The 12,303-nt window shown below is 42.0% G+C and overlaps 1 protein-coding gene across 4 annotated transcripts in view; it reads left to right on the top strand.

The window, feature by feature from the left end:
- Positions 1-88: 88 nt before the first annotated feature.
- The window catches only part of EXOC5 (exocyst complex component 5), a 55,001-nt gene continuing 42,786 nt past the window's right edge, over positions 89-12,303 (top strand). Inside the window, exon 1 of one of the 4 annotated variants that reach the window (XM_032621102.1) lies at positions 89-367. In XM_032621102.1, coding sequence (XP_032476993.1) covers positions 341-367 — 27 coding nt within the window. In that variant the 5' untranslated portion in view covers positions 89-340. Of the gene's footprint in view, positions 368-608; positions 725-12,303 lie in introns of those variants that run through there. The other 3 variants (XM_032621104.1, XM_032621103.1, XM_032621101.1) reach the window with 3 other exon arrangements.

The following is a 12,303-nucleotide window of genomic DNA, read 5'->3' as shown; positions in this document are numbered from 1 at the left end:
TCGCCCGCGCGGGGAGCCTCTTCGCGGTTCGCCTGCTGCTCTCCCCCTCGCCGGCCCCTCCCAACAGCCACCCGGGAGCGCGCAGCTCCACTTCCGGCGTACGAGGCGGTGACAATGGGAGCGGCGCGGGCGGCGCCGGGAGGCAGTTGACAGGCGTCTGCGGCTTCGCTTCATGGCCGCTTTCCCGCCCCGCCTGGGCTCTGCGGGGAGCGGGGCGGCCCGCGGCGGCCGGGAGCCGGAGCTGGTGAGCCGAGCAGAGACCTGTGCGCGGCGCCGCTGAGGCGCAGCATGTGAAGAAGAGACGGCATCCAGTACGAGGCGAGCCTCTCAGCCGGCCGGGATGGCCACGACGGCCGAGCTCTTCGAGGTGGGTCTCCGCAGCTCTTCAGGGAGTGGCGGGCCCGGGGTGTGAGCAGCGAGGTGGGCGGGCAGAGGAGCGGGCGTTCGCGGCTGCGGGAGCAGCCCTGGGGAAGGAAGGTGAGAAGGGGGAGGGGTGGGGTGGTGGCTCCCGTGTCGGCGCGGGCGGAGCGTGAAAGGGGGGAGGGGTGGCTTGGGGACCGGGGTGGGGAGGTGGGCAGGGGAGCAATCCCGGAGTCCCAGCGGAGGAGCATTGGTTTTGTCCGCACGGCTGGAAGGGAGCCTCGGGGTTTGGGCGTTGGAAGATGAACTCGGGATGAGAGTGGGAAGGGCTGACTTGGGGCACGGAAAGAGGAGCCTGACCCAGGTCTGGTGAGACCCGTCTTGTCGCCTGGATCCCCGCGTGATATTCTAGGGCCCCCCCACCGCCTTGAGATTGGGACGACTAGGCGCTTCTGGTGGTTCAGTAATGACTCCGTTAGCCAGTGTTGGAAGCGGCGCTCACTTGCCTACCAGTTTACCCTTCTATTTGAAAAGGCTGTAGTATTTTTTACGACGATAAAGGCCTACTAAGCCCTTTCCGACTGAAGGAAGTCAAAAGTAAAATTAACATTTGTGTTCGGCTCTTGAGGAATTGAAGTGTATTATAACCCCCCTCAGCTCGGTGCTTTGTGACCACCTAGAGGGGTGGGATAGGGAGGGTGGGAGGGAGACGCAAGAGGGAGGGGATATGGGGATGTATGTATATGTATAGCTGATTCACTTTATTATACAGCAGCAACTAACACACTGTTGTAAAGCAATTACACTCCAATAAAGATGTAAAAAAAAAAAAAGAATTCTTAACGCGTGAGACAGTGAGATTCTAATGTGTTTCTTGGACCGTTTTCAGTCTCTAAAACTTAAAATTCAGTTTAGGGGAATCCTGTGTGAGAAGCTGTGATGCTTGAGATAATAGAATAGGAAAATTTTAATTAGACCACCTAACAACGTGTAGGGGATCTTCTTTTGTGACAGAAATGAAAACTGAGATATGAAGGAAGGGGAAGGAAGAACCTTTTTGATGTGTGCTTGTGTTTCATATTGAATAATAAAAGTGTAAGAAATAATTAAGGCTGCAGTTGACAATAGATAATTTCTCCATAAGTGAAAATTGGATCCTTTTTTCTGCGTGAGATTCAGCAGGTTTTGTTTGGGTTTTTTTGGCTTAAAATTTGAATGCCACAGTTTCTATAACAACTGGGAACTTTTCATTTGTTAGCTAACTATATTTTGGGTTTCTATCAGCTTTTGGATAGATAATGCATTTATTGAGGAATAGTATATGCCATTTTTATAATAAGTTGTAATAAGATAGTAATTTATGAGTGAAAGAATATAATTGTAAGAAAGAATTGGGAAATATTAATTACATTTCCTCAGATTTAACTGTAGGGATATATTTTACATTAATTTCTCTAACTCCAAAATTGTGCCATCTGTTTATTGATTGACACAGGAGCAGGGAGACATTCTTTTTGCTACAAGCTTTTACTGTATGTTCCTGAGCAAGATACTAAGTAATTCTGTAGTTCCTTGTTTTATTTTCACATTTTTGTAAAGGTAGAAAACAATTTATGAACTTGAAGCCTTTAATATAATGAAATATGGGACCAGCCAGCTATTAATAGAAAACTGTTATTTTGTCATACAGTTTAGAAGGCATTAACCTTTGGGCTTATGGATCCTGCTTGACATTCCCAGTTGTCTTTTTTTTCCTTGAATGTTTGATCGCATGACTCCACATATACTTCCTTGAAAATATATTTGATTTCTGTTCCCCCTGCCCCCACCACGGGGGAAGGAGAGGAGGTGGAGAAATATCTGTAGTATATTTAGCTTTCTAGGGTCTTGCCATTTAGTAAAGTAGTTAAACTAAATTAGGGTTTAAGTTAACTCAGTGACTCCAGTTATGATAGCAGGTAATATTCACTTACCAGTGATGATAGAGACAGACTAGTCCTGTGTCCACAGTGTTCATAGAACAACCTTGAACATGCTTATGGATCTTAACTCATGTGACTTTCTCTTTCCTGACCATATGTAGTATGTTGTTTCATCAAAATTAAAAGCGTATTACCTTAGGGACTTCCCTGTTGGTGCAGTGGTTGAGAATCTGCCTGCCAATGCAGGGGACACGGGTTCAAGCCCTGGTCCGGGAAGATCCCACATGCTGTGGAGCAACTAAGCCCATGCGCCACAACTACTGAGTCTGCGCGCCTGGAGCCTGTGCTCCGCAACAAGAGAAGCCACCGCAGTGAGAAGCCCTTGCACTGCAACGAAGAGTAGCCCCCGCTCGCCGCAGCTAGAGAAAGCCCACATGCAGCAACGAAGACCCAAGGCAGCCAAAAATAAATAAATAAATAAAAATTTTTTTAAAAGCATATTACTTTAGTAGTTACAATTAAAGGTAAATAGTCATGATTAGGAAGTGTATTTATCTTTTCATCCCTACAGTGGATTCTACTCTTGAATAAGTTTTCATCCCTAAGTGAAAAGTTGGTCTCTTTGCTTTAGAGGGAGAAGGAAAAAAAGAAAACAAAAACCAAACTTCGTTTGTCACCGCCATTTCCTGTTGCTTTTGCCTTAGGACCTAGGTTGTAGGAAAGTCAGGGAGTGCTTTTTCTCTTGCTTCCCTTTCTTAGTCACAGCTGGAGAACTGTGGAAAACAGAGGTCAGGATGTAGTCAAGGATATTTAGTTTTTGTATCCTGGCTTTAATGCACCAATAAACTGAGTTGTGTTTTAATTTTTTCACATTGAAAAACAAGTTAAATCAATACAAAATTATGTTTTGAATCCATGAAATTTCATAAGTGTTAATCCTATTTCTTTCAAAATCTTATTGGTCCTGTGAGACTTCCTTTTTAACATAAACACCTTCATACAACAAAATCAAACTACCGGATATTTCCTCAATTGACAGAAATGGTTTAAAAGTTCTGTCTGCAGTGTTTCTAAATGATCACCTCAGGTTGGACATTCTAAACAGGAATTCCTATGTGGTTTGGATTATGTCCTCTTTATAAAAAGTGGCGGGGATAGTAAATTTTTTCTCTGTTGTCATAAGTATTCCTCTCTTTTCACTGCACTACTGAGAACATTGTACTCCCTTCTCACTTGCTATTTTTCTCTCCTGTCATTCTTCTGGAGACAATGACTATTCTTCTGCTTGGGCAAGCTACCTTTATGGGAAAGTTCTTTGTTAAGTAGGGTCTGTTACCCATTCATTCAACAAATATTTGTTGAGTACCTACTAAGTTAATGAGACTGCATGTCTCAAAGGGTGTGCTGTATACATATTAATCCTATGAGATGTGCTGCAAAAAACCCAAATGGTTCAGAGCCCAAGGAAGTTTTGGGTATGGGCATGCTTTGTTTCATTAGAGATTTACAATATACCTTAGTATGTTAAATATTCTAAGAAGTTCATTTCCCAAACTTCTTTGACCATGAGCCTGTTTTACTTTCTACTGTTAATTTTGTGAATTCTGTGGAACATACTTTGGAAAATGTTGAATTATATATAGAACTCGCCCTTACTGTTAAATAAGGGAAGAGAAGATAGATATATAACTATATATATATGTATAAAGCAGACAAGACGATAAAAGTCCAGATATAAAGGGAGGTAACTGTAGACCCCAGAGACAAGGGAAGAGTTCATTTTAGCTGAAATATAGCATGCATGAAGAAGAAGAGTGCTATGTAAGGTAATCGGGGTTTAATTGTAGAGGTCCTAAATGCCACGATTAGGAATTTGATTTTTTTTTTCTTTCTTGTAAACGTAGATGCCTTGATAATAGTGTTTGAGATCATGTAATTTGACTGTGGTGACAATGGCTGTTTGACTTCCAGATTAGAATTTGAATAGCTAAGAACACGTTTGTGTAAAAACATATTTATGTCTCTTAGATTTACAAACTAACAAAAGCTATTTAAACAGACTTATTGAAAAAGACTTATTCTCTTGTTCAATTAACTATTTAAATATGTTTAATGAACATGAGATATACAAGTAAGGACCACTCCTTTACCTTCAGGGTGCTGAAATGCTACTTGTTTTAGACATGTTAGCTATTAAACAAGTGTTTGTGGAACCTTGCCACCAATTACAGTATCATGTATATGAGAAAATGTATTCATTCAGTAAACATTTAACTTATCTTACCTTACCTACCTTAGGCCAGAAATCCTTCCAGGTACTGGAGTTAAAAGATGGTTTGAGTTGGAGTTTGAGATGGAGTCAAAGAAAAAAAAAAGAACTCTTCTCTCAACATTCTACCACTACTCTCAGTATTACTTCATTTCTGACACCAGATGTGTGGGGATTTTCTTCCACAACAGTTCAGTTCAGTTTTCCAATAGACACTGACTGGGTGTCCTACAATTCACTCTAATTCTGATACTGTTTACCTGGAGTTAGCATCAGATCCCACAAGTTAAGGGCTCAGTCCCACAAAAATGCCCCCACTTCAGATACCAGTTGCAGTCCAGGTTGTCACCTGTGTTTCTGACTGACAGCTATAAATTGGAGGGTCTCATGACCCCCTCTTAGAGATTCAGTAATTTGCTAGAACGGCTCACAGAACTCAGGAAAACAGTTTACTAACTAGATTACTGGTTTATTATAAAAAGATAAAACTCAGGAACAACCAGATGGAAGAGGTACATAAGACAAGATACGGGGAAGGAGTGCAGCACTTCCCTTCTCTTGGGTGCTGCCACCCTTCCAGCACCTTGATGTGTTCAGCAACCTGGAAGCTCTCTGAACCCCACACTTTAGGGATTTTTATGGAGGTCTCATCATGTAGGGATAATCATTAACTCAACCTCTAGCCCTTCTCCCCTTCCCAGAGTATAAGGGGTGAGGCTGAAAGTTCCAGGCTTCTAATCATGCTTATCTTTCTGGTGACCAGTCCCCATACAGGAGCCCACCAAGAGTTGCTTCAGTAGGACAAAAGATGCTCCTATTACCCAGGAGATTCCAAGGGATTTAGGAGTTCTGTGTAAACCACTCCTATCACCTTTGTCACTCTGGAAATTACAAGAGTTTTAGGAGGTCTGTGTGAGGAGCCAGGGTTGAAGACTACTGGAACAAAAGATGCTCCTAGTATGCTTATCACTTAGTCCCTTAGTTGTCTTGTGTGTGCTTTCTTTCTACCTTTCCATGGGTAGGATGAATCCCATTTTGCTAGTCTGAAACGAAACAAAACGTTTGTGGTGCTTTTCAAAAGAATCAATGTTCAATAAATGTAATTCATTTAAATCCACCATGAAACACATAGTCTCATGAAAATCAAATCAAATGTGGTTAAAAGGAGAGCCAAATGTGATAAAATTCACTTAGTTCCAGTGCCAGAATTGCATAAAGTTCATATTTGGTTTCTGGTAGAATCTTGGATTTATAACACCATAGAATGCCTATTTTTTTATTTCTGGAGTGGAGGGTGGTGGTCCTGCCTTTTTGGTTTTGGATCTATAAAGCAAGTTTTGATTTTCAAGATCCTGTGCAGGGGATTTGGCCATGGCCCCGATAACAAGTGGTTTGATTTATTGCGCATCTATGGTGTGCTCAACATTGTTCTGTTGACCACAGCTGGAAAGCAAGAGAAGTGTATGACAAATCCTGCCTTTGCTTTCAATTTAATTTGGAGAAGAGAAAAACTTACAAATGTTACTATAAAACAATAAATGACAAAATGGCAGTAATATAATTTTTTGTGTTGGCATTTGAATTTTTAAGCCTCCTAGGGGTTAAGAGTAAAGAAATCAGTGGAGATCATCTAGGGAAAGAACCCTTTCCCCATAAGTATCCTTGTAGGTTGAGTTACCTGGTCACAGGTAAGGAAGCAGAAGTAGCATGGGTTTGAAAAGAAGACTAGAGGAGGCTGCTGGTAGTGTACCTGTTCATTTTGGGGCGCAAAGAAATTTGGTTAGGTAGTGTAATATAAGAACTTCAAGGGCAGACTTAAGAGTGTAAACTTCATAGTTTAGGAATTGCATACGGAAATTTCTGACTAAAAGGGAATATAGTGTTTTAAAGATTAGTTTGGCAGTGGTCTGCACAATGAATTTAAGAAAAGCACCTTATATAGGAAGTACTTGAACCCACCTGTTAGTTTGTTTAATAGGACACAGAAATACTTCTCTCTGAAATCCTCTGAGCCTTATTTTTATTTTTTTGCGGTACGCGGGCCTCTCACTCTTGTGGCCTCTCCTGTTACGGAGCACAGGCTCCGGACGCGCAGGCTCAGCGGCTATGGCTCACGGACCCAGCCGCTCCGCGGCATGTGGGATCCTCCTGGACCGGGGCACGAACCCGTGTCCCCTGCATCAGCAGGCGGACTCTCAACCACTGCGCCACCAGGGAAGCCCTGAGCCTTATTTTTTAATCCAAGCAAACGAAAATATTATAGGTTCTTTGAGTTTGTGGGTGGCTGTAACATATTTTATTGGATCTATTTTTGGGAAAGCTACTATAAGAAAATATAAACGTTTGGTTGGATTTTCTCAAGGAAACAATGTTAAATTAGGGATTTATGTTCCTGTCCAAGGGCTTGAGGTCTTAATTTTTAATAGAAATGACCACAAACCCCAAGTTTTTATTACAATTGGTAGCATTTGTAAAGAATAGGAAATCAGTTTAATAGATCAACACAGTAATCAATTATGTAAAGTTGAATTTAATATGATAGTATCTTTGTGGTACACACTTAGATTTTTGTTTTTGTTTTGGCTGTTTGCTTTTAATTACTACAGAAAAATAGAGATTAAGATATACCTTTGTCAGGTTCACGAAATTCTAAAAGATTTTTGGGGTAATAGTTTACAGGTATCTTTGAGAATCCTCTTAGGAGGACTTGGTCATTTGGAGGTCTTGGAGAATTTGTTAATTTGACTATCTTTTTCTCATTGTAAATGCCTTTGCAGCAATGCTAAGTATTAGAAAGTAAATTATTGGGATTTATTTGGTTTTATAAGCAGCAAAGGTTTTGTTTTGTTTTTTGCTTTTTCGGAACTTCCATTCCATTGGAATCAGTAGTTGATTTATCTTAAACTCTTGTTGATAATTTGATTGCGTCTGCAGATGAAAGCTGAACTTTGCTTCCAGGATGCTGTTGTCTCCTAAGTTTTCCTCCTGCTTTACTGGTCCCCCTTACTTTGTCTTTTGTTGGATCCCTTTCCTCCTCCTATCTCCACATGTTGGCATGCCCTTCTTCTTCCTAGATGATCTCATCCTGTTCTGAGGTTTTAAGTAACTCTAAGATTATGTCTAATGCCAGTTTCTTCCCTGTAATACAAACTTATTTTTCTGACTCTGTCTTCTGCATATTCACTTGTGTATCTAATTGGCATCTTCAACATATCATATGCAGAATAGAACGCTTACATCCCTACTCCCTTTTCCATCTCTTTCCCCAGTCTCACTAAATGGCACCATTTACCATTCATACAGTTGTTCAGGCTGCAGACCTCTATGAGTAATCATGATTCCTTTTTAAAATTTCTCCCCACATCCAATTCATCAGCACTTTGTATGAGTACAGTCTTTAAAATGTCATGAACCAGGCCACATCACAGTACCCCCTCTACTGCCACTTTCATCTGAGTCATTAGCATCTCTTGACTAGACTAGTACAGTGTTGCAGGTTTTCCCAGAGAAGCAGACTTTGAGACAGAGTGTAGTGTGCAGAATATTTATTAGAAAGTACGCTTGGGATAAACACATGTGAAAGGACAGGGTAAAGAAGCAAGATTGGGCCTTTGGAGAAGTAGCAGTACAATGCTGGCCCAGTGATAATGGTGATGATCCCTGTGGGAAGATCTGGAACTAAAATTACCTATCAGAGTTGTCCTGCTTTTTACCAAAGTGGTCAGGCCTTTATATCCCCAACTTATTTAGTCATTGGATATAGACCACATTGAGAAAAGTATGACATTGAGTGAAGTGGCTCTCTGCAGCTGAGTGGATCCCTGAAAATACTGCCAGGTGAAGGTTCTGTGCTGACAGCACTGCTAGCAGTTAGAGCAAGACCCTTCTTGAAGGGAGATCTGGATGACACGTGTCCACTGCAGACCACCCCTGTGCCACTAGACTCTATGTCTTCACATACATTTGGGGGGTACCTCCTCTAGACTATAGTTGGGGTTCTTATCCTGGAGGAAAATTAGAAGGTGGTTAGTGGGATGAACTATGGCCCCTACTGTTGCATGTGGTCTCAGGTTGCAACTGATATCACCTTCCATTTTTTACTCTCCGTTCTAACTCCCTCTCACCTTCAGCTAGTATGTCTGCTGCTTTAGGTGGCTTAACTGGTTACCATACTCTTCTTAGGCCGGGGCTGCGCACATGTCCGTGTACTTTCAGAGTTGGTCAAGGGAGTATCACAAGATCCTTACAAGGAGATCTCTGTGTCAAACATATTGTTCCCTGCCCCCTCTGTATAGTAGCCACCCTGTCTCCCTCTGATGATGTCAGTTGCCCTGCCAAAGATGGTCACTCCTCTTGTTTTTTATTAGCTGGATAAAAGCAGCCAAATGCCCAGGCAGCACTTGCAGTTATAGTTTATTGGGACTCTTAATTATGTTCCCATACAAAAGTATTCCCCCTTTGGAGATTAAGACCTCTAACCCTGTAGACCTTAGAATTGCAGGAATAGCAAGAACAAATTGGGAGTCATGATGATCAGGGCCACTTCTGATTTTATTCCTTGTTCCCAGGCTCATGTGTTTTTTCTGTTGGGGACACAGCATCATATAAAGGTTTTAAATTCAGAATGTATACTGCATTTTGGCGGATAGTGCTCCATCTTTATAGAGTATTGTCTCTGAACTGGTAGTTCAGTTATACCTTCAGCAGGCTCTTTCAGTGCTCTATCAGACTGGCAGTTTCTGGGTGGTATGGTTTATGATATGACCAGTTGATTCCATGCCCATTGCTGTTAAATGGGTCCCATGGTCTGATATGTGAGATCCTGTGCCAGGAGAACAAACACTTCCTCTGAGGATAAGCAAACTCAATTTGGAATGTTTCTATTCCTGTTAGAATGAATGACTCTTCCAGCATGGAAAAAGCCCAGTGTAGTCAACTTGCTACCACATGGCTGATTAGCCTACTTGAAGGATGGGGCTGTTTTAGGAGCTCAGAGGTGGTCTCTGTCACTCTTAAGCTAGATCTTTGGCTTTGACACTAGATGGATCAGCCTTGCTAAGTAGTACCTCATGCTGTTGGGGCCGTATCTCTGAACTGTGTTCTCTCTGTTCATGTGCGCAATATGCTAATGCCGGACAGAGGCTGGCTGGTGTCAGCTGGCAGAGTCGTCTTGTCTGCTTGGTTGGTGTCTTCTTGTGAATGTTAACATGTGGTACTAAGATCTTCATACTTCATGCCCAGTCTCATGTATCCATTCACATGCCTGTACCCCAGACTTGCCTGTTCTCTTTCTTTCAGTCTTTTTCCTCTGATAGTCAGGCCCTTTGCCATTGTCTGTGAGTCCATATATATTCTAACTGCAGGTCAGTTTTCTGTCCACCCAAGAGAATGACCAGGTGTATTTCCCAAAGCTTTGCCTTTTGGGAGGATTCTTTTTTCTTGCCACTGAGTTTCAAGCCACTGTTGAGGGAGGTTGTAATTGCAGCTGCTGTCCATTTTCATTTGGCACCCACATGCTTAGCCAACTCTTCATAAACCAAGCTCATGCTATTTCCTTCTCTATCATCTGGTTGTAAGAGATTCCCATAAGGCCATGCATGTGAACTGAGGGAAGGATGCTAGTGCAATAGTAGTGGAAGACATGGGAGTTTGGGCTACCTGCTTATGCAGTTTGCTTTGTGGTTCTGTTCATGTTTGATCCTGGGTTTACTACTTCCATCTTATGATGGACAGTTCCTAGGTCCACTTGGGGAGTCTGTTAGAACACACCTCATGTTATAATTCTGGATGCATGGTGGTCAGGTGTACCTTCTCTGCCAGAGTCCAGAAGCGTATTAGGAGTTGTTCCTCAAAAGATGTGTAATTCTGCTGCAAATGGCATGATCTTCTTTCACAGTCCAGGGATCTGTGTTGTGATTATCCCACTGGAGCTTGCTATAACTCCACATGACATTGTTTCTTGGCACTGATTACTTTAATACTTCAGTAAATGCTGATTTCTTTAATACTGTTGGGTCTGCTAGGTTGTATGGCCCCCTCTTCCACAGATCCCTTTTCTGTTTTTGTGTTACCTGATATATGTGCCAGAGTGGGTGTGGAATATGTTCGCTCCAGAAGCTGAAAAGGCCTACCAGGTGTTATGTGTCCTTCGTTGTGGTGGAGGTGCAAGGTACCATAGTTTGTCCTTTACTTTGAATGCAATGTCCCAGCCTCCCCTGTCTACCTTAAAAATTTTATTGATACACTGTGCCCGTGAATCTTTATAGAGTATATGTCTCAGTCTCTGGATCACGTGTGTCTTACCAAGCTTTTCCAGTGTGCTAGCCAGTTCTTGCTCATTTGGCCCAATTAGCATGATGTCAGTTCATAAGAGGAATCAGTAAGATGTTCTGCAGAATGTCCATACAGTACAGATCATGTTATAATAGAGGGTAAGAGTTCACACAGCCTTGAAGCAAAACTGTAAATGTACACTGTTGTCAGTTCTATGTGACCATGAACTGTCTGATCCTCTTTGCTGGTAGGGATGGAAAAGAACGTATCACCTAAATCATTAGCCATATAGCATGAGGCTGGGAGGTACTGCATGTGGCACGGCAGATGTAACTGGGGCTACTTTTTGGTTGATTATTGAGGTAGTCATCCTCCAGGATTTGTCTGGTTTCTGCAAAACCCAGACTGATGAATTAAATGAGAAAATGATAGGTAACATTACCCCTGCATCCTTTAGATGGGGGTTGGCAAATTTACAGCCCATGGGATACCTGCCTGTTTTTAAAGTTTTATTGATACATAGCTAGACCATTTGTTTATGTGTTGCCTATGGTTACATTTGTATTACATAGGCAGAGTTGAATGGTTGTAACAAAGACTCTGTGGCTCTCAAGCCTAAAATACTATCTAGTCCTTTATGAAAAAATTTGCTGATCCTTGCTTTAGAGCTTTAAGAGTGGCACTAATTTTTGCCATTCCACTTGGTTACTACATTGAGTAGGGAGGGGCAATTTCAGAGACTTTTACTTGGACTTCCCCACCATAATAGTTCCTACTCTGTAAACCAGGGACTCAGTGTGGAAGTTGCATTGGCCATCAAGTGTGTCTGTTCCTATTAAAGGTTTGCAAACTGGGGAAATGGCCACTAGTTGGGCTAATGGCCCATTGGACTGATGGTGAGCTTGACTTTGGCTAGGAATGTGTTTATTACTTGGCTCCTGTATGTCCTCCTCCCATATGTCTCTTGAGTCCATGGTGCTTTGAGTCAATCAAGAATGTCAGCTAGGACCCTGTATACAACAGACCTCAAAAAGTTTGAGTATTTCCCTTTCCCTAGTATATAGTTACTCAAGTAAATTGTTGTAACTGCTTTTGGGGAAAGGAATAGTAGAATCATTACTGCATATGTTTGCCAGCATATTGCAGAGTCCTTCCTCCTGGGAACCTGGCCTTTTCTTCAGTCGATAACGGGGAATATGTTATAGTACATCCTTTAAGACCTTAGTACAAGCTGTGGATTCTCACCACCTCTCTTGATCTCATCTACAACTATTCTCCACTTCACTCACTGTGCTCTAGTCACACTGGCCTCTTGTCATTACTTGCATACTAAGTTTGTTCCCTGTACTTGGAGCATTCCTTCCCCAGATGACTTATTCCTTAGCTGCATATAGTTCTTTGTTCAGAATTTACTTTTTAAAAAAATACTTATTTATTTATTTATTTGTGGCTGCTTTGGGTCTTCGTTGCTACATGCAA

The sequence above is a fragment of the Phocoena sinus genome, chromosome 2 (assembly GCF_008692025.1).
Source record: "Phocoena sinus isolate mPhoSin1 chromosome 2, mPhoSin1.pri, whole genome shotgun sequence".
In the NCBI taxonomy this organism is placed as follows: domain Eukaryota; kingdom Metazoa; phylum Chordata; class Mammalia; order Artiodactyla; family Phocoenidae; genus Phocoena; species Phocoena sinus.
This window is presented reverse-complemented; position numbering and strand designations above follow the sequence as displayed.